The following is a 20,683-nucleotide window of genomic DNA, read 5'->3' on the forward strand; positions in this document are numbered from 1 at the left end:
CTGCTCGATCGCATAAACTCACCTGACTGAACTCCAGGTGAGCTAATAGTGAACGATAAATAAAATAATAATAATAATAATTCGAGCGAAGTCGATGGCGCGCCATTGCAAATCGCTCACACGTTTTGACCCTCGTGACCCTCAGTCCCCACCCCCTGAGGGCATGAACCGGGGCTCGAATCCAAGCGATCGTGACATCGTTGCGAATCTGGAAGCCATGAGCACTCAACATTCAGGTCCTCCAGCTCAGTTACTTCGATAAGTGAATGTGGGTAGATAGCTCCCTTTCCCTCGTCTAATGGGTGAATAAATGTAAATGCGCTGTGAGTTACTTTGATAGTCAGGGTTTTCTTTCATTCTTTACACCCATCATAACTACGACAACGCCAGCATTACCTGCACCTGGCTCTGGCCGACGCCATGCCTACATAGGAGGAGCTCACACAGAATACAGAACTCCTCTGGCTGTTTGGTGGGCGGAGCCCATGCAGAACCATGTTGCTCAACTTCCTGTTGGAGGGGCGGTCCTTTGGAAGAAGGCAAAGTTCAAAGAGGGACCTCGTGGCGGCCCTTGACCAATCAGCGTGCTCCGGGTGAGGTGACACCACTCAGCCAATCAGATCCCGCGACAGGGAGAAAGGCATCCGCGTGACGTCACCACGCCCCCGGGCCAATCAATGGACTTGCCGCTTGTTTTGGCCAATGACAGGGCGACGAGCAGCTCTGCGCGACAAAACCATCCAGTGAGGGAGAGCGGGTGAGGCGGAGGAGTTTCCTACCCCCCCCCCCCCTGAAACAGGGTGAATAAGGGTGTGACGCGTTCGGACCGAGATCCTCTTCCTCCTCCTCATAAGCTTGAGAGACACCATCCCCCATGAGAGCCGTGGGGGTTGCGCACCGCATCCCTGCCGCTGGATTCGGCTCGCCTCTCGCTGGTGCCCGGTTCGACTCAGCACGAAGACCACACAAGGTGGACAGGTCCGAGGCAGAATCTGGTCTTCAGCTCGCCTTTCCATCTGAGCTGGAGGCCTCAATAAAGGCTGTGGCCACCGTTTCGTGTGTGTGTGTGTGTGTGTGTGTGTGTGTGTGTGTGTGTGTGTGTGTGTGTGTGTGTGTGTGTGTGTGTGTGTGTGTGTGTGTGTGTGTGTGTGTGTGTGTGTGTGTGTGTGTGGCACTAGTTAGTAAGAAGGAAATTGTATCAGTGCCTTGCTGTACATACGTGCCTCTCATATTTGGATAACTCTGGTTCTCGCGTGCCCCCTGCTCCATTATAAATAAATCAAGCTGTTAAATGTATCGGTTCGTTTTTGTCTTTCTTTTATTGGTTTGACACGGTGCGTGTTGGAGAATTAGCCAGGCTGTTGTTGCCGCTGTAAAGGGACATTTGGACCGACGGAAGCTCGGTGACCGTCCGCTCGGGGCGCACACGGTTCGAGTACGCTAGCAGCTCATTCCGCACGGGCGCCGTCGAGGGTGAATTTCCCTGGTAGTTTGGACGACGTGGGTATTTAGGCGAGTTGAAATTGGCAATCGACCCGACCCCACGTGGTCGACCTATTGGTGAACTTCGGTCCGATAAGGGACCCGTTGGCTCCGGAGTTATCCGGGGCGACAACCTATAAATTCCAGGTGATCGGTGGAGTCGACCCTACAGCTGCATCTTGCGGTCGTGCTCGTCGCAGATACCCGGCCCTGCAACAATATTTCATGCGTTCCCCAATGCTGATCACATATACAAACCTTCATGAAGAAAAGTTTTAAAATTTCCTTTTTAATTACATTTTTGCTTATTTGTCCTTTTGACCATGCAGCAGGGGGTGGGGTCAGAATGAGACCGCTGTTTGACCACGCCCCCAGGGGGCGGGGTCAGAATGAGACCGCTGTTTGACCACGCCCCCAAGGGGGCGGGGTCAGAATGAGACCGCTGTTTGACCACGCCCCCAGGGGGCGGGGTCAGAATGAGACCGCTGTTTGACCACGCCCCCAAGGGGGCGGGGTCAGAATGAGACCGCTGTTTGACCACGCCCCCAGGGGGCGGGGTCAGAATGAGACCGCTGTTTGACCACGCCCCCAAGGGGGCGGGGTCAGAATTAGACCGCTGTTTGACCACGCCCCCAAGGAGCGAGGTCAGAATGAGACGGCTGTTTGACCACGCCCCCAAGGGGCGAGGTCAGAATGAGACGGCCGTTTGACCACGCCCCCAGGGAGCGAGGTCAGAATGAGACGGCCGTTTGACCACGCCCCCAGGGAGCGAGGTCAGAATGAGACGGCTGTTTGACCACGCCCCCAAGGGGCGAGGTCAGAATGAGACGGCCGTTTGACCACGCCCCCAAGGGGCGAGGTCAGAATGAGACGGCCGTTTGACCACGCCCCCAGGGAGCGGGGTCAAATGAATAAGCCGCATGACTCTTTTAGCCCAATGGAGTCAGGGGTAAAAAGGGACCGGCTCGGCCCCATGTCATGGTCGTGGGCCTAATCACCAGCACACGGGCAATGGGTGCATTGTGGGCCCGTCCGTGTGGATGTGAACTCGAATGGTCCGCACTCAAGGCCCAACATGAGCCACAGACTCGCACAAACAAACCAACACGGAGTACCACTCGCCTGTAGAAGTTTTCCGAGCCTCCGATCCCCACCAAGCAGTAGGTGTTCGTGAGTTTGGAGAAAACTCCAACGTCGTGGTTGTTCTCGAACGACGTGCGAACCGCCATTGAACCGCTCTCGTGAGGCGAAGCCCCGCCCACCACGGATGACGTCACGCTCTTTTTCCGGGCCGAAAGTATTTTCGTGCGAAATTATCGAAACATGCACATTATATATTACAGAGCGAAGGAAATGTGATTTATTCCGCAATTTTAAAATTATTTGTATCGTCCCTCAATACATTTGGAATTAATACGTTTCCCAATTTTACCCAATCAGCATCGACGAAACAGACACAATGAAAATTGACCAATGAGCTGAGGCGTTACTTGTACATTTTTTTTCCACACAATTACACGATAAACTCGTGTGATGCAAACTGAAAAACCTTGAATGTGAAACTTATTGTACTGCGTACACTTGAGTGCACAGACTTTACGACATTTGCATAAATTTCCGGCTAGTTGTTGGTTAAAGGAAAATCCTTTTTAATTATTTTGCCGAACTTGTTGCGAACCGTTTCATTTTATTCATTTTTATCTGATCTGTTGTATCGAGGCATTGTCTTTGATCGCATTAGCGATGACGGAAAGGGTTATATGAAATCATGGTGTATAATGCACGTTTTCTTTAAGCTAAAGCGTCGTCCGTCCATCCATCGACCGTTTCATTCCACTAAATGTAAAATGTTACCAGACGAAAAAGGGCACATTCATTCAGTCGTGAAACGAAATCATTATTTTCATTCGTATTACATTTTCGTTGCGATTTCACGAGGCGTTGAAAAAAAAAAAGTTAAGCGGATATGACGTCACACGTCGATCAAGGACTTCCCTTTTCTTGTTGCGAAAAAAACGTGGCTGCCGCTGCGCCATGTCGCACCGCAAGTTTTCGGCTCCGAGACACGGCTCGCTCGGCTTTCTACCTCGCAAACGATGCAGCCATCATCGCGGGAGGATTCGGAGTTTCCCAAAGGACGATCCGTCCAAGCCGGTGCATCTCACCGCCTTCATGGGCTACAAGGCGGGCATGACGCACGTTGTGCGAGAGGTGGACAGGCCCGGGTCGAAGGTCAACAAGAAGGAGGTCGTGGAGGCCGTCACCATCGTTGACGCGCCGCAAATGATCATCGTGGGCGTCGTGGGCTACATCCAGACCCCTCGGGGCTTGCGTTCGCTCAAGGCCATCTTCGCCGAGCATCTGAGCGACGAATGCCGCCGGCGATTCTACAAGAACTGGTACAAGAGCAGGAAGAAGGCCTTCACGAAGGCGTGTAAAAAATGGCAGGACGAAGACGGGAAGAAGCAGATCGAGAAGGAGTTCAACGCCATCAAGAAGTACTGCAAGGTGGTGCGGGTCATCGCTCACACTCAGATGCGTCGCCTCCCCCTGCGACAGAAGAAGGCGCACATCATGGAGATTCAGCTGAACGGCGGCACCATCGGCGACAAGGTCGAGTGGGCGCGACAACACCTCGAGAAGCCCATTCCGGTGTCTGGGATCTTCGCCAAGGACGAGATGATCGACGTGGTCGGGGTGACCAAGGGCCACGGCTTCAAGGGTGTGACGAGTCGTTGGCACACCAAGAAGCTGCCACGCAAGACCCACAAGGGTCTTCGGAAGGTGGCGTGCATCGGGGCCTGGCATCCGGCCCGCGTGGGCTTCTCCGTGCCCAGGGCCGGCCAGAAGGGCTACCACCACCGCACCGAGCGCAACAAGAAGATCTACCGCATCGGGCAGGAGATCCACGTGAAGGACGGCCGGGTGATCAAGAACAACGCGTCCACGGACCACGACCTCTCGGACAAGAGCATCACCCCGTTGGGCGGCTTCCCGCACTACGGCGAAGTGCGCAACGACTTCGTCATGCTGAAGGGTTGCGTGGTGGGCACCAAGAAACGCGTGCTCACCTTGCGCAAGAGCATGCAGTCGCAGACGAGCCGCCGTGCCCTCGAGAAGATCGAGCTCAAGTTCATCGACACGACCAGCAAGTTCGGCCACGGCCGCTTCCAGACGCTCGAGGAGAAGAGGGCCTTCATGGGTCCGCTCAAACGTGATCTGGTTAAAGATGATGTGATCGCCTAGTGGTGGAAGAACGTGTTTTGTTTTCATCTACTTTTCTTCCCTCGTGTTTGAGCGTTGCATTGCTTTCAATAAACACCTTGTTGGTAAAAACGAAAAAAATTGTTTTGTTTTGACTTTACTTGGGAAGTGATGAATTTTGCTTCCTGCTCATGTCAGGTTTCTTATGGCTTCACACATTAATCAGCTGCTTTTATTAGGGGAAAACGATTTCTTGTACTGGGGGAGGGGGGGGGGAAGCATCCACAGACCACGACCTCCCGGTCCTTTACTTTTGTTTAATTTTTTTTTTTTAAACATCCACATCAGTTTCCTATTTGGCTTCCTGTTTAACTGGGATTAAATCAGGAACACAAGAGTTCATGAAAAACCTTACCCTTACCCCACACAGTGTTGAGAAAAAGGACGTGTGACAAGGCTTTTAATCTGTCCATCTGTCTCCCCCTCTCTCAGTCTCTGTCTCCCCCTCTCCCCTCTCTCCGTCTCTGTCTCCCCCTCTCTCAGTCTCTGTCTCCCCCTCTCCCCTCTCTCAGTCTCTGTCTCCCCCTCTCCCCTCTCTCCGTCTCCCCCTCTCTGTCTCTGTCTCCCCCTCTCTGTCTCTGTCTCCCCCTCTCCCCTCTCTCCGTCTCTGTCTCCCCCTCTCTCCGTCTCTGTCTCCCCCTCTCTCCGTCTCTGTCTCCCCCTCTCTCCGTCTCTGTCTCCCCCTCTCTCCGTCTGTCTCCCCCTCTCTCCGTCTGTCTCCCCCTCTCTCCGTCTGTCTCCCCCTCTCTCCGTCTCTGTCTCCCCCTCTCTCCGTCTCTGTCTCCCCCTCTCTCCGTCTCTGTCTCCCCCTCTCCCCTCTCTCCGTCTCTGTCTCCCCTCTCCCCTCTCTCCGTCTCTGTCTCCCCCTCTCCCCTCTCTCCGTCTCTGTCTCCCCCTCTCCCCTCTCTCCGTCTCTGTCTCCCCCTCTCTCCTCTCTCCGTCTCTGTCTCCCCCTCTCCCCTCTCTCTGTCTCCCCCTCTCCCCTCTCTCCGTCTCTGTCTCCCCTCTCTCCGTCTCTGTCTCCCCTCTCTCCGTCTCTGTCTCCCCTCTCTCTGGCTCCCCTCTCTCTGTCTCTGTCTCCCCTCTCTCTGGCTCTGTCTCCCCTCTCTCCGTCTCTGTCTCCCCTCTCTCCGTCTCTGGCTCCCCTCTCTCAGTCTCTGTCTCCCCTCTCTCCGTCTCTGTCTCCCCTCTCTCCGTCTCTGTCTCCCCTCTCTCCGTCTCTGTCTCCCCTCTCTCCGTCTCTGTCTCCCCTCTCTCCGTCTCTGTCTCCCCTCTCTCCGTCTCTGTCTCCCCTCTCTCCGTCTCTGTCTCCCCTCTCTCTGTCTCCCCTCTCTCTGTCTCTGTCTCCCCTCTCCCCTCTCTCCGTCTCTGTCTCCCCTCTCTCCGTCTCTGTCTCCCCTCTCTCCGTCTCTGTCTCCCCTCTCTCCGTCTTTGTCTCCCCTCTCTCCTTCTCTGTCTCCCCTCTCTCCGTCTCTTTCTCCCCTCTCTCCGTCTCTGTCTCCCCTCTCTCCGTCTCTGTCTCCCCTCTCTCCGTCTCTGTCTCCCCTCTCTCCGTCTCTGTCTCCCCCTCTCTCCGTCTCTGTCTCCCCCTCTCCCCTCTCTCAGTCTCTGTCTCCCCCTCTCCCCTCTCTCCGTCTCTGTCTCCCCCTCTCCCCTCTCTCCGTCTCTGTCTCCCCCTCTCCCCTCTCTCCGTCTCTGTCTCCCCCTCTCCCCTCTCTCCGTCTCTGTCTCCCCCTCTCTCCGTCTCTGTCTCCCCCTCTCCCCTCTCTCCGTCTCTGTCTCTGTCTCCCCCTCTCCCCCTCTCTCCGTCTCTGCCTGCCCTCTCTCCGTCTCTGTCTCCCCTCTCTCCGTCTCTGTCTCCCCTCTCTCCGTCTCTGTCTCCCCTCTCTCCCTCTCTGTCTCCCCCTCTCTCCGTCTCTGTCTCCCCCTCTCCCCTCTCTCAGTCTCTGTCTCCCCCTCTCCCCTCTCTCCGTCTCTGTCTCCCCCTCTCCCCTCTCTCCGTCTCTGTCTCCCCCTCTCCCCTCTCTCCGTCTCTGTCTCCCCCTCTCTCCGTCTCTGTCTCCCCCTCTCCCCTCTCTCCGTCTCTGTCTCTGTCTCCCCCTCTCCCCTCTCTCCGTCTGTTTCCCCTCTCTCCGTCTCTGGCTCCCCCTCTCTCTCCGTCTCTGGCTCCCCCTCTCTCTCCGTCTCCGGCTCCCCCTCTCTCTCCGTGTCTCTCTCTCCGTGTTTCTCTTTCTCTTTCTCTTTCTCTTTCTCTCTCTCTCTCCCCCCCCCCCCCCCCCCCTCTCTGAGCATGACCGACATTTTGTCTGAATCTCGATATTCCCTAATGCTGAGTGTGAGTGGTGAAGTTGATGGGTCGAAATGGTGTAAATTTTGTGTACCTACTGTAAACTGGAGGTTTTTGAAAGTGCCAAGAAGGTGATTTGTGTTCTGCATTGTTCAACGATATTATTAAATTTAAGATTTTAAAAGTTGTGGAAAAAAAAAGAAGAAGAAGAAAAAACCCTTTTTAGGTCATCTCTTCGAGCATGACCTAATAATATTGGTGTTGAGAGGAGAGGTGACGATCCGTCCATCTGTCCATCCGTCCGTTCACAATGAAGTTGAAGCAGGAGATCTGGTCATTCGTGATCCTGATAGAGGTCGATGAGACGTTACACGATGGTATGACTTTCAAGGTCACCCAAGGTCAAGGTCACGAGGCCTTTGAAGTTGCGAAAATGACGATTTTCAAATTCTATCTCCTCCACCATTTCTCAAGCGATCTTGAATTTGATTGTGACATATGAATCTATGGGACAATATCTAAATTTGGTCGGGACGGATTTTCGATATTCGTTTTCGCATCACGTGACTTCAAAGTTTGCAAAAACTGTCCTACCTTCAGGAGGCTATATATTTTCTCGCAGAGATGACCGTCACTCCCGCACGGGGGTAATTTTTTAGTTCACCCCTGTCAGGGCGTCGTACTTGTTCCACCATTATATTTTAACGCATTGCATAAGTTATTCGTGCTTCTTGTTTGTGTCCTTTATGAAGTCTTTCAAAACAGGAAGTCTCCTGTTTGGAATGATTTCCAATTTTTTTGATTGCCAGACAGGGAGACATAGTAAAACAGTTACCTTACTCCTCGCCACACAGGTGCAAACGGGATGACATTTCATGCATTTCACCAAATTCAGAGCCAAAGTCCTGCTAAACTGCCGGTTCGTGTTTTCCAGTGTTCAAAATGTAACATTTAATTGACAAGTTCCTCGATCCAACCGACTTCTGTACACAGATTAGACCAATTGCTTCGCGTGCGGAGTAATTACACATTCACCTGTACGGATTGAACAGGTATTTAGTCAGGGTTGGGGGGGGGGGCTGCAGCACATTGTTTGGGGGTGAGAGGTGGAGAGACCACATGCTGCATATTTGGCAAGGAAAAGTTTTTCAAAGTTACAAAACGGTTCCAAATGATGGTTTGAAGATCCGTCGGCAAAAGTCTTGGGACAGCTCGTGTTCTTTACACGCTGGGGCGTTCATTGTGACGTTTCAGACACCGTTACACTCCAGATATTGTTACAGTACACTACTGGTTTGAGGCCAACAATGTTCAATCTGTAATGGGAAATCCATATCCCTGACCTTTAAACGCAATCGAACCACTCGAGGTACTGAGACACCACTTGGAAGAGGATGAGCTCGATATAATATCCATTCTTGGGGAAAATGCCAGCGGCATCGAAAAGACCTCCTTATCTGGTGTGTGCCATGTGGCAAACCAGAAAATAAGGGACATTCCATGACTTGTGGAAAATGCTCGATTTGAAAATAAGGCACATTGAAAAAAAAATCTCGTGTACATGCTGGACGACCTCTGTGGTCTTAGGAGGAACCTCAAAAGTAATGCTCCAGTAAAGTTTATTTTTTGTGTGCCAAGACGAGGCTCATGGAAGAAACATAAGAGGGAAGCACTAAATGGTGGGGAACAAAGACAATAGGAGACCTGTGGAAGGGATGGGGGTGGGGAACAAACAATAGGAGACCTGTGGAAGGGAGAGGGATGGGGTGGGGAACAAAGAGAACTGGAGACCTGGGGAAGGGAGAGGGATGGGGTGGGGAACAAAGACAATAGGAGACCTGTGGAAGGGAGAGGGATGGGGTGGGGAACAAAGAGAACTGGAGACCTGGGGAAGGGAGAGGGATGGGGTGGGGAACACAGGGTGAAGAAGAATAGGGTTCATCTTGAGGGGTGCCAATTTTTTAAGTAAATAAATCACACACATGTGCACATTATCTTTCGTGCTTTCCTTTTCAAGGAACACAGAATAACGACGTACTGATGGGTTTTAACCTGTATATGTAGTCCACCCCTTTACATGAACTTATCTCGAGCATCACTGAGTTCCTCCTGAGAACATCAAGGTAGTACAGGTACAGGTACAGCATGTTAATGTACAGCATGAACTGTACTGTACAGCCTCTGTTACTGTACAGCATGAACATAAGATTATTTATTTTGAATGTGCCTCATTTTCACGTGATGCTTCTCGTAACGCCGTCAATCCGTGGGTCTGGTGATGTACAGCGACGACGTTCAGGATGTTCATCACCATCACCATCATCATAATCACCATCACCATTACCATCATCACCATCATCACCATCACCATCACCATCATCATCATCACCACCATCACCATCATCACCACCATCACCATCATCACCATCATCATCACCACCATCACCATCATCATCACCACCATCACCATCATCATCACCACCATCACCATCATCATCACCACCATCACCATCATCATCACCATCATCACCATCATCATCACCACCATCACCATCATCACCATCATCATCACCACCATCACCATCATCATCACCACCATCACCATCATCATCACCACCATCACCATCATCATCACCACCATCACCATCATCACCATCATCATCACCATCATCATCACCACCATCACCATCATCATCACCATCATCATCACCACCATCACCATCATCACCATCATCATCACCATCATCATCACCACCATCACCACCATCACTATCACCACCATCACTATCACCACCATCACCATCATCATCATGGTCCGGGATATGATGACACGTCGTCCTCCTCCCTGAGCCTTTGTTCCTCGCCCAGCCGCCATACTGCACGGGGTAAATAATTTAACCTGCATCGTGGAGTTTATCCACCTCGATTTAGGACTCGAGGAGGTGATAAAGTTGGCGAAGATTCCCATGAACACGAATTCGGGTTCTTTGGATTTCACCGTCGTTATAGTGCAACGCCAGAAGGGGGCGCTGCATCGCAAAGCACGCCGCTCTTTGCGGCTGACGTCATCACGTCCATTTTGGGTTCATCGACGGATAACGACGCGAGATTTCAAAATAACATTTGTTAAATTTCCCTCGGTGATACAAGACGCGTTCGAGAAACTCGACGTGGATTATATAAAATCGTTTTTTTTATACCTCATTCTTTCATTTATTCCTTCATGATCATTCGTGCACGGCACGTGCTTGCTGGTTGACGTCATTGCGCGGAGCGTGACGTGTGCCTTGGGAACACATTTGATTGTACTGTAATTTGTTCAGGAGGTACCGGCGATGACTTGCCTTCTCCATGCGAAGGATATCTTCGCCGTGCACTTGTACGAGCAGATGTATCATCCGGCTTAACGTACGGACGAGCGTACTTCGTGATGCACACCAGTGATCGGCACATGGAGGTGCTTAACGACAGAGGGCAGTCGGGCTGTGTACCATGACATTCGCAATGAGCTTGCTATCGCTTGCCAAGCCAGCCGTTCCTTAGCAACCGTATCTTTGGAGTGCTTGCTTGAGTGCTTAAGCCGCTTGGCGAGCGCAACCTTTTCTTGGGAGTGCTTGTTTGAGTGCTTAAGCCGCTTGGCGAGCGCGGCCGTTTCTTTGGAGTGCTTGCTTAAGCCGCTTGGCGAGCGCAACCGTTTCTTTGGAGTGCTTGTTTGAGTGCTTAAACCGCTTGGCGAGCGCTCTGCCAGCTGATTGGTCATGGAACGCACCCCAGATTCACAGGCTGCCAGTAGATCAAAGGGGGACAAGAAGACAAACAAAGGGAAGGAGGAGGAGGAGGAGTGGGAGTGTGTCGGTGAGATGAGAAGAGCAAGAGGTGACTGAGGATGAGCAGAACTCCAGAGTGGAGGAAGGGGCACGAAACAACAGGCACGGGGAGTTGGTTCCACAGATGACAGATGACAATGGAGTGATGTCATAATGGGGATGAGCACATTGAACTTATGGAGAGGGTAAAACCAGGTTTAGGATTCTGGAACTCTCAGACCACCTATCACTAGACCATGTTGTGGATTCGTACCAGAGGTGATGCAACTTTATAACGAGTGCTTCCTGCACTCCTATGTACTCGGTGAGTGACTAAGTGTGGTGTGCGCCAAATGGGGACTCGCTTGACGTGCCACTCCAATATCACATTAAAACCGTTTCCTCTCCAGGAATCCTCATTGCACTTAGCAGCAGCAGGACCGGGTCACACGAGCCCCCAATGATCAGTGACCTTTGACCTTGGACATTTACAAAAATAATCAGTGCGTTCCCAGCAGAATTCCTTCAGGTCACTCATTTTACATCTCCAATGACCTCCTGACCTTTCTTGTTAAATGGTTTCACAAGGTCGTTGATTCATTGTGCACTGAACATCAATTTTGTGGATTCCTATGAGTCACAATTATCCATTCCCTTTAAAAATGGAGAGCAGGGAAGTGAGGGGGGAGGAGGTGGAAGGTTGATCACTTTTGAAGTTTGTGGATAAGCTCTTTAGAATGGGTACAGAGGCTCTTATTGAAGAGTTAAACCAATGGGGTGGACGGGTTACACATTTCAGACGCAAACGAAGCAGGTGCACTTTGAACAGGTAAACAAACACAGTTAGCAAGAGCAGAAAGGAAAGGCAACAACTGATAGGACGGGTCATGAGGTTGGTGTCACGTGACATGACTGGATGCGGGCAATGAGGTTGGTATTATGTGACATGACTGTTTAGTGGTAGGTGGGCCATGAGGTTAGTGTCACGTGACATGACTATTTACTGGGAGGGGGGCCATGAGGTTGTTGTCACGTAACATGACTGTTTAGAGGTGTGCCTTGAAGTTGGTGTCATGTGGCATGACTGTTTAGTGGTAGGTGGGCCATGAGGTTGGTATTATGTGACATGACTGTTTAGAGGTGGGCCATGAGGTTGGTGTCACATGACATGACTGTTTAGAGGTGGGCCATGAGGTTAGTGTCACATGACATGACTGTTTAGAGGTGGGCCATGAGGTTAGTGTCACATGGCATGACTGTTTAGAGGTGGGCCATGAGGTTGGTGTCACATGACATGACTGTTTAGAGGTGGGCCATGAGGTTGGTATTATGTGACATGACTGTTTAGAGGTGGGCTATGAGGTTGGTGTCACATGACATGACTGTTTAGAGGTGGGCCATGAGGTTAGTGTCACATGACATGACTGTTTAGAGGTGGGCCATGAGGTTGGTGTCACATGACATGACTGTTTAGAGGTGGGCCATGAGGTTGGTGTCACATGACATGACTGTTTAGAGGTGGGCCATGAGGTTGGTGTCACATGACATGACTGTTTAGTGGTAGATGGGCCATGAGGTTGGTATTATGTGACATGACTGTTTAGAGGTGGGCCATGAGGTTGGTGTCACATGACATGACTGTTTAGAGGTGGGCCATGAGGTTAGTGTCACATGACATGACTGTTTAGAGGTGGGCTATGAGGTTGGTGTCACATGACATGACTGTTTAGAGGTGGGCCATGAGGTTAGTGTCACATGACATGACTGTTTAGAGGTGGGCCATGAGGTTGGTGTCACATGACATGACTGTTTAGAGGTGGGCCATGAGGTTAGTGTCACATGGCATGACTGTTTAGAGGTGGGCCATGAGGTTGGTGTCACATGACATGACTGTTTAGAGGTGGGCCATGAGGTTGGTATTATGTGACATGACTGTTTAGAGGTGGGCTATGAGGTTGGTGTCACATGACATGACTGTTTAGAGGTGGGCCATGAGGTTAGTGTCACATGACATGACTGTTTAGAGGTGGGCCATGAGGTTGGTGTCACATGACATGACTGTTTAGAGGTGGGCCATGAGGTTGGTGTCACATGACATGACTGTTTAGAGGTGGGCCATGAGGTTGGTGTCACATGACATGACTGTTTAGTGGTAGATGGGCCATGAGGTTGGTATTATGTGACATGACTGTTTAGAGGTGGGCCATGAGGTTGGTGTCACATGACATGACTGTTTAGAGGTGGGCCATGAGGTTAGTGTCACATGACATGACTGTTTAGAGGTGGGCTATGAGGTTGGTGTCACATGACATGACTGTTTAGAGGTGGGCCATGAGGTTAGTGTCACATGACATGACTGTTTAGAGGTGGGCCATGAGGTTGGTGTCACATGACATGACTGTTTAGAGGTGGGCCATGAGGTTGGTGTCACATGACATGACTGTTTAGTGGTAGGTGGGCCATGAGGTTAGTGTCACATGGCATGACTGTTTAGAGGTGGGCCATGAGGTTAGTGTCACATGACATGACTGTTTAGAGGTGGGCCATGAGGTTGGTATTATGTGACATGACTGTTTAGAGGTGGGCTATGAGGTTGGTGTCACATGACATGACTGTTTAGAGGTGGGCCATGAGGTTAGTGTCACATGACATGACTGTTTAGAGGTGGGCCATGAGGTTAGTGTCACATGACATGACTGTTTGGGGGTAGGTGGGCCATGAGGTTAGTGTCACATGACATGACTGTTTAGTGGTAGGTGGGCCATGAGGTTAGTGTCACATGGCATGACTGTTTAGAGGTGGGCCATGAGGTTAGTGTCACATGACATGACTGTTTAGAGGTGGGCCATGAGGTTGGTGTCACATGACATGACTGTTTGGGGGTGGGCATTTTGTTAGCAGTACAAAATGACAGGATAAGGCAGCTCCGTTATTGACATTTTTTTGGGGAACAATCGTTTTGGAGTTGTAAACAAGTGATATCTGAAAACCAGCTAAAGTTACATGAAGCATTCATTATATACAACCAGGATTGGAGGTGGCATGTTGCTCGCAGCCGCCCGGGGCGGTACCACCACTTATCCCTTAGGAGCCTTTCGCCGAACATTGGTTCTGTTGCAAGCTTTTGGGGCAGGCCGTTGGATGGAGGGGTTGTGGGTTTTTGGGAGTTCTTTCTGCTTTACTGGCTACGTTCCTGGTCCTGCAGGGCTGGCTACGGTGTTCCCAACGGATTGCCACCATAAAGCTAAAGGCCCGAGCCCATGTAATGCCATGGGAGGCTGCCTCATCATCCAATGCATCATCTTGGGTCCCTTTCTCTGCCAGTTCACGACTGAAGCCGCACCAGGCATTGCATTCTGGGAGGCCCTTCTGATGCCAGTACTAATATTTTACACTGTTGCTGCCATCTGGAACGCCCCTTGTTTTTCCGCAAGGTTCCCTGAAGCCCCTCTCGCCTCTTCTTTATTTTACTATGGGCCAATCATTTGTGGAACCCTCATCCTGATTATATTATCCCATCGTCCTTTCATTTTTGTAAGCTGGGGGTGGGGGGGGGGCTCTTCGTTTTTGGTCTCGACCCTTCCCCCGTTATGTTAATTTTAAAACAGGGATCCATTCAGACCCTATCTTCGGTAAGATTGTCAAGTGGGGGAAACAATTAAAATGTGTGTGTGTGTGTGTGTGTGTGTGTGTGTGTGTGTGTGTGTGTGTGTGTGTGTGTGTGTGTGTGTTTGTGTTTACCGGATGAAGAGACCAGATAGAATCTCTACATTTGGCAAAGAGCTTCTTCACCTGCTCCCCCGAAAGTGGATGGAGGGTTACGTCATTGTGAATGTCTCAGATGAGTTCAACTTTGACCTGGCAAGGAAAAATACATAATTCAATTTAATGCAGCACGATATATACTCACGTCGTGGCCATACGTAAGATTGCAGACAGGTATCTTAGATAATCACACCTGTGTATACAATATAAAGAGGAAGATGGTAAGACTTGGGGGTGGGTTTCGGTGGTCGGGGTCAAATTTAATTTGCACTGAAAACCTTCTCATGGGGGCCCTAAACACGTATGGAAAATTTGAGGGAAGTCGGCCAAGCTGTTATTGATCTTGAAGGTAGAGGCCATTTGTAGTGAAATCCGACATTAATACCGAAAAACCCGAATTCAAACACTCCATTAGAAACTACACTACCGGTCAAAAGTTTTAGAACACCCACATTTTTCCAGTTTTTACTGAAATTATAGCAGTTCAAGTCCAGTGAATAACCTGAAATGGCACAAAGCAAAGCGGTAAACTTCCAGTGGTTAAAAAAAAAATGTTTAGGGTACCAAAAACTGAAAAATAATGTAAATTTCAGAGTTGTTAAAAAAGGCCCTTTTCAGGGAACAAGTAATAGGTTAGAAACTGCAGCTGTTCTGCAGCAACGTAAGTAAATTAACCCTTGAAAGTTGATGCAAACAATTCCTACAGGTGTCCCAACTTTGGTTGATCAGTGACAAACCCTCTGTCTGTATAAAAGCAGTGTTGGAACAAACTGTGTTGCTACACCCTCTGAAGCATAATTTGGACAATATTGCACTGCAGGAAGTAGTATATTGCCGTCATAATGGAGAGAAAAAGACAATTAACAAAGGAAGACAGACAGACCATTATAACCCTTAAAAGTGTCTCTTTCCTTTAGAGAAATTGCAAACAAAGCTAAGGTATCAGTGAGGACAGTTTCCTACACCATCAAAAGGCACTTGGAAACTGGAGGAAACTCTGTCAGGAAGAGGTCTGGCAGACCCAAAGCCACAACACAATCAGAAGACAAGTTTCTGAGAGTCAACAGCTTGCGTGATAGGCGGCTCACAGGACGGCAGCTTGAGCACAGCTTAACACTGGTCGAAGTAAGGAAGTCTCAGTTTCAACTGTGAACAGAAGACTTTGAGCTGCAGGTTTGACAGGTCGAGTGTCAGTAAGAAAGCCATTGCTAAGATGGAAAAATAAGATAAAGAGGCTTGCCTGGGCCATGAAGCACCACCAGTGGACTACTGAAAACTGGAGGAAGGTCTTATGGACCGATGAATCAAAATTTGAAATCTTCGGTTCCTCACGCAGGGTTTTTGTACTCTGTCGAGTCGGCGAAAGGATGGTTCCTCAGTGTGTGACACCAACTGTCAAACATGGAGGAGGACGTGTGATGATCTGGGGCTCTTTTGCTGGATCCAGAGTCGGCGACTTGCACAGAGTGACTGGCACCCTGAACCAAAAGGGCTACCACAGCATTTTGCAGCGCCATGCAACACCCTCTGGTCTACACCTAGTTGGTCAGGGGTTCATCCTACAGCAAGATAACGACCCAAAACATCCCTCCAGGCTATGTCAGAACTACCTTAGAAGAAAAGAACAAGATGGTAGGCTTTAAATCATGGAATGGCCAGCACAGTCTCCAGACTTAAACCCCATCGAGCTGGTTTGGGATGAACTGGACAGAAGGATGAAAGCAAAGCAACCAACAAGTGCAACACATTTGTAAGAACTTCAGCAACAGTGTTGGGAAGAACTTTCCGAACAATATTTGATTTCCATTGTAGAAAGAATGCCACGAGTTGTTCGGCTGTTATATCTGCAAAAGGTGGCTACTTTGATGAGTCAAAAGTTTGGATTAAATTTCGTTCAACAAAACGATTCAATGATTTCTTTTTATCTATAATTGTTTATTTGTTCTGTGCTTTAATTTTCAGAGTACATTGAAACATTAAACTGCTTAAATTTCAGTAAAAACTGGAAAAATGGGGGTGCTCTTAAACTTCTGACCGGTCGTGTAGAACCACAACTCGTCTTAAGATAATGAACAGAGTGGAATAAATGATCACTCTCATCACATTACCTATCACACCTGAACTCTTATCCACCTACAATCCACAGCTTGATGGAGTCCTGCTCTCCCCTCTGGGCTGGCTCCCCTGCCTCACATGTTGCTCAGCTTGACGCAGTGGAAACCGAGGCTTTCAAGATTATTGGAATCTCTCGTGATGAAGCTGAGTCTATGGGTCTATCACTTCGCCATCGCAGACAGGTCGGTGGTTTCTCTGTTTTCTTCTGCCTCCTTTCTGGTCTTGCAGCCTCTGCTGTTTCTGCGCGTTGTCCTTCCCAGGTTCATTACAGGGCTCACACGGTCCACATTCAGACCCCCTTCTGGTGAAACGACTTAAATTCAGGATCACTGCTCACCTCCACTCATGACCTCCACCACCGAAGGTGAAGGAGGTTATGTTTTCACCCCCTTTCTATTTGTTTGTTTGTTACTTGCAAAATCGAAGATTTTTCACGTATATTGGAAAGTCCATTTTTGTTATTCTGTCTGTTCATCACCTACAGGTCACAATTTTAAACCGATAGTCATGAAACGTCACCACATGGTGGAGTTTATCATAAGGAAGAAGCCTATTGTTTTTGAGGTCAAAAATCAACATCGGCCCAAGGTTAACATCTAAGGTGGTGTTTCTAAAACCCTCAATTTTCATCCCATTGACTTGAAATTTGAAGAGTTTTTTTATATTTCAGGTCACTGAATTCAACCAGCCAATTATTTTTGAGATCAAATTTGTTTTATGGATTTTGTACCGTGCTCTGCACGACGTCTTCTCGTTCGTTTGTCTACAGGATATCTCAAAAAGTTGTGGACGTATCTGGACGAAATTTGGTGGTGGATCCGATAATTTTCGTGATTCTCCACTATTGAGAGATAGGGGCTATCAACAATATATAACATGATATTTCAAAAAGTTGTGAACATGTTATGACAAAACTTGGTGGATGGGTTGGGTAGGTGACAAGAACGAGCCGATTCGATTTTGGTCAAGGTCCGAATCCAGATCCAGATCTGATCTATCAGTGTACACAAACCAGATGCTCTCTACCGAGTTGTTGATAAAACGTTTTATCAACATTTAAAACTCGGTGGAAAATTAAATACTTAAACAAAATTTTTTTTGTAACCACACAATGCAAACTCAGCGATGCAAAATGGTACGTTGGAGCAGGAATTTGGAATTTGTCCATGGTGCCGGCGATAGCTCACCGACTCTTCATGAAGGACACCATGGGATATTTAATGTCCAACAACTAATGTCAGCAGACGGGATGACTTGTGAAGTGTTCAAATTACGGATCTCTTGGCCGACTATAGTTTTTGACCCATTCCTTTTGTTTGCGTGGTTACCTCTCGATGTATGTTTCTCGAGTTCCACAAATGCACTCTACCATTATCTCCACCTTTGTGACGTTTGAACCTCTTCTCCGAGCCTAAATGATGCCTGTACGAAAGGAACACATCAAAGTTTTGTAAAACAGTCACAAAGCAATCCACGCTTATTGTTTACGAAATGGTGGTCAGAATAGTTCTCATTTTTGGGATGGATTTCACCGTCAACATGAATGGTCGTCTCACCACAGACACTCCTTTTTTCGTTCCACTGTCGTGTTTCTGGAACCTTGTCGGGGTGTGTGACATCATGCCCCAGGATTGTGTTTATACACTCCCTTTCCATTCATAGGTTTGTGCACATGGAATCTCGACATTTGATAAGTGTACCGTCAATGCTGCACAAAAAAATTGTTTTTCTTTCTTATCCTTGCAACTAAAGGGCAATCTACAATTTTCTGGACATAAAAAATGACGTGGTCAGGTTGTCGGTGAGTAAACTGTCTCCCCCGGCCAGGTCCTCCTGGTGTCGAGGGTGAGTGGACATGGACACCCAGTAGGATTAAATACAAAACCTGTCGAAGGACGGAGGAGCTCCTTGTGAGCCGACGGCCATCCACATCTGGTGCTCAACTGTGTCTGCGGACGTCCCCATGCAGTTGGTTACCTTCCCCCAGGAGGTTGGTGGCAGGATTTGCACTCCGGCCACCGTAAAACACTTAATTCTGCAAAAACACACCGAGGTGTATGGCAGGGTGGTGCTGAGGTGTAGTCCACCAGACGGCAGTCTCCTCGAGTTAACCTGAGGCAGTCCCTTCGAGTGGGTGTCTGGGATGTCCTATCCCTAAGAGATGCAGATGGGCCAGACCTCTACCTGGGGGATGTTCAGACGGAAGCCCCTGGCGTACCTGTGAAAAGTGGACACAGCGACGCGCTATGAAAAGCGCATGCTCCCATTGTATGTATGTAACCTATCCATCATGCATATCCTTTGTTTTATCCCAAAATTCCTTTATCGCCCCCATTTTCTGCATCATTTCCCCTTTTAGCATTTACACTTTTTGCTCCCTCATGTAATACACAGACGACTCCGTTCATACAACTTTGCATTGTTTTGTGCAGGGGATTCCATCCATGTAGCGATGCTCATTGTAAATATCGGAAACAATGTAAAAGCGGCAATTTGAAAAAAATAACTCCTTGGACAAATCCTTCATAAATTCAAACCATTAATTTTGTGTTGAGTTTCATTCAAAGAGCAACATCGGCGGAGTATTCTGGTTCCAATGTACCATACTCCGTCACAGAGCGTCGGTGCTGCCGAAGCAGTTTCTTGGTGAGGGTTATACTTGGTGGTTTGCCATTGCCTTTAAAGTAGTTGAGCAGCAATTTGGAATTTGGCCATGGTGCCCGCGATAGCTCGCCTACTCTTCGTAAGACACCGTGAGATCTTGAAGGTCCACAAACTAACGTCAGCAGACGGATCGCCCATTTCAACACACACGTTGATGCCTCTCCCAACATGCGAAGCACCAGGACGACAGTTTATAGCTGGGTCGATATTCGAACCCAGGTTAGACAGCTTCAACTGATAACCATGTACAAACCATAATGCAGACAATTATTTTAAACAAGTTAATTTTATTTGAAATGTGTGCAAAATCTAATAAAAGTACCCCCAACCAGTCTACTGTTACTACTGTAATTATTAAAACACAAATTAACATTTCAATAAAAACGGAGAAAACAAGCAGAAAAGTTTAAAATTTCAGATGAAACAAGGAAGTTGCGTCAAAAACTTTGCAATAGATACAAAACGAACGAACGAAGCGTTAGAACCAGCACTTGTCAAAACAACACAAGGAAATGTTCACACCAGTCTTTTAAAAAGAAACGTTCAATCACCTTTCAAGCTTTCATTAAAACAGCAGCATGGAGATGTACCCATTGTGTTCAGCATGAATCGAGGAGAAAACAAATATTATCACCACAACAACAACAATGACAACCAAATAGCTTCATTCATTTACAATTAATCGCTCACACAACTGGCTTGATGTACCCTCAGCAAAACAGTCGATGTGGATGCGGGCCTGGATCCTGGATCCTGGATGCGGGTCTGGATCCTGGATGCGGGCCTGGATCCTGGATGCGGGCCTCGATTCTAGATGTGGGATGCGGGCCTGGATCCTGTATTCGGGCCTGGATCCCGGATGCGGGCCTGGATCCCGGATGCGGGCCTGGATCCCGGATGCGGGCCTCGATTCTAGATGTGGGATGCGGGCCTGGATCCTGGATTCGGGCCTGGATCCCGGATGCGGGCCTGGATCCCGGATGCGGGCCTGGATCCCGGATGCGGGCCTGGATCTCGGATGCCAACATCTATTCTGGTGATATTTTCAACACTACACTACATTTCATGCATGCTTCTCCTGTAAGAATTACAATGGGGTAATTTTTACATGAGGTAAATCGCAATAGGGTAATTCGTACTTTGGGTCAAAGATGAGTGACAATGCAGTCCACAACAGACCTGCATACCATAATATCCAAACTCAGTTTGACGCTTGGTCTGACATGGATTTTGATCAAGACCGTTCAAGGGGAGTCAAAAAGTTTTTTCCCCTGTCCAAGAAAATCTTTCACAACCAAAA

At 48.9% G+C, this 20,683-nt stretch overlaps 2 protein-coding genes across 2 annotated transcripts in view; one reads left to right on the forward strand and one right to left on the reverse strand.

Annotated features, from left to right (window-relative positions):
• EIF6 (eukaryotic translation initiation factor 6) overlaps nucleotides 1-2,763 on the reverse strand; it is a 47,530-nt gene extending 44,767 nt beyond the window's left edge. Inside the window, exon 1 of the mRNA XM_085887869.1 lies at nucleotides 2,605-2,763. Coding sequence (XP_085743995.1) covers nucleotides 2,605-2,711 — 107 coding nt within the window. The 5' untranslated portion in view covers nucleotides 2,712-2,763. The remainder of the gene's footprint in view (nucleotides 1-2,604) is intronic.
• A 693-nt stretch (nucleotides 2,764-3,456) lies between these two features.
• On the forward strand, nucleotides 3,457-4,827 carry RPL3 (ribosomal protein L3). Its single transcript, XM_085887868.1, has one exon. It carries the CDS (start codon nucleotides 3,517-3,519, stop codon nucleotides 4,726-4,728), a length of 1,212 nt encoding a protein of 403 aa, XP_085743994.1. The 5' UTR covers nucleotides 3,457-3,516; the 3' UTR covers nucleotides 4,729-4,827.
• Nucleotides 4,828-20,683: the final 15,856 nt, after the last annotated feature.

Source organism: Eptatretus burgeri, chromosome 7, assembly GCF_056783735.1.
Source record: "Eptatretus burgeri isolate ZD-2024b chromosome 7, Ebu_testis_v1, whole genome shotgun sequence".
NCBI classification, from domain to species: Eukaryota; Metazoa; Chordata; class Myxini; order Myxiniformes; family Myxinidae; genus Eptatretus; species Eptatretus burgeri.

Excerpts from the sequence above, each read along its gene's own strand:
- RPL3 (XM_085887868.1), top strand. The coding sequence starts at position 3,517 with ATGTCGCACCGCAAGTTTTCGGCTCCGAGACACGGCTCGCTCGGCTTT.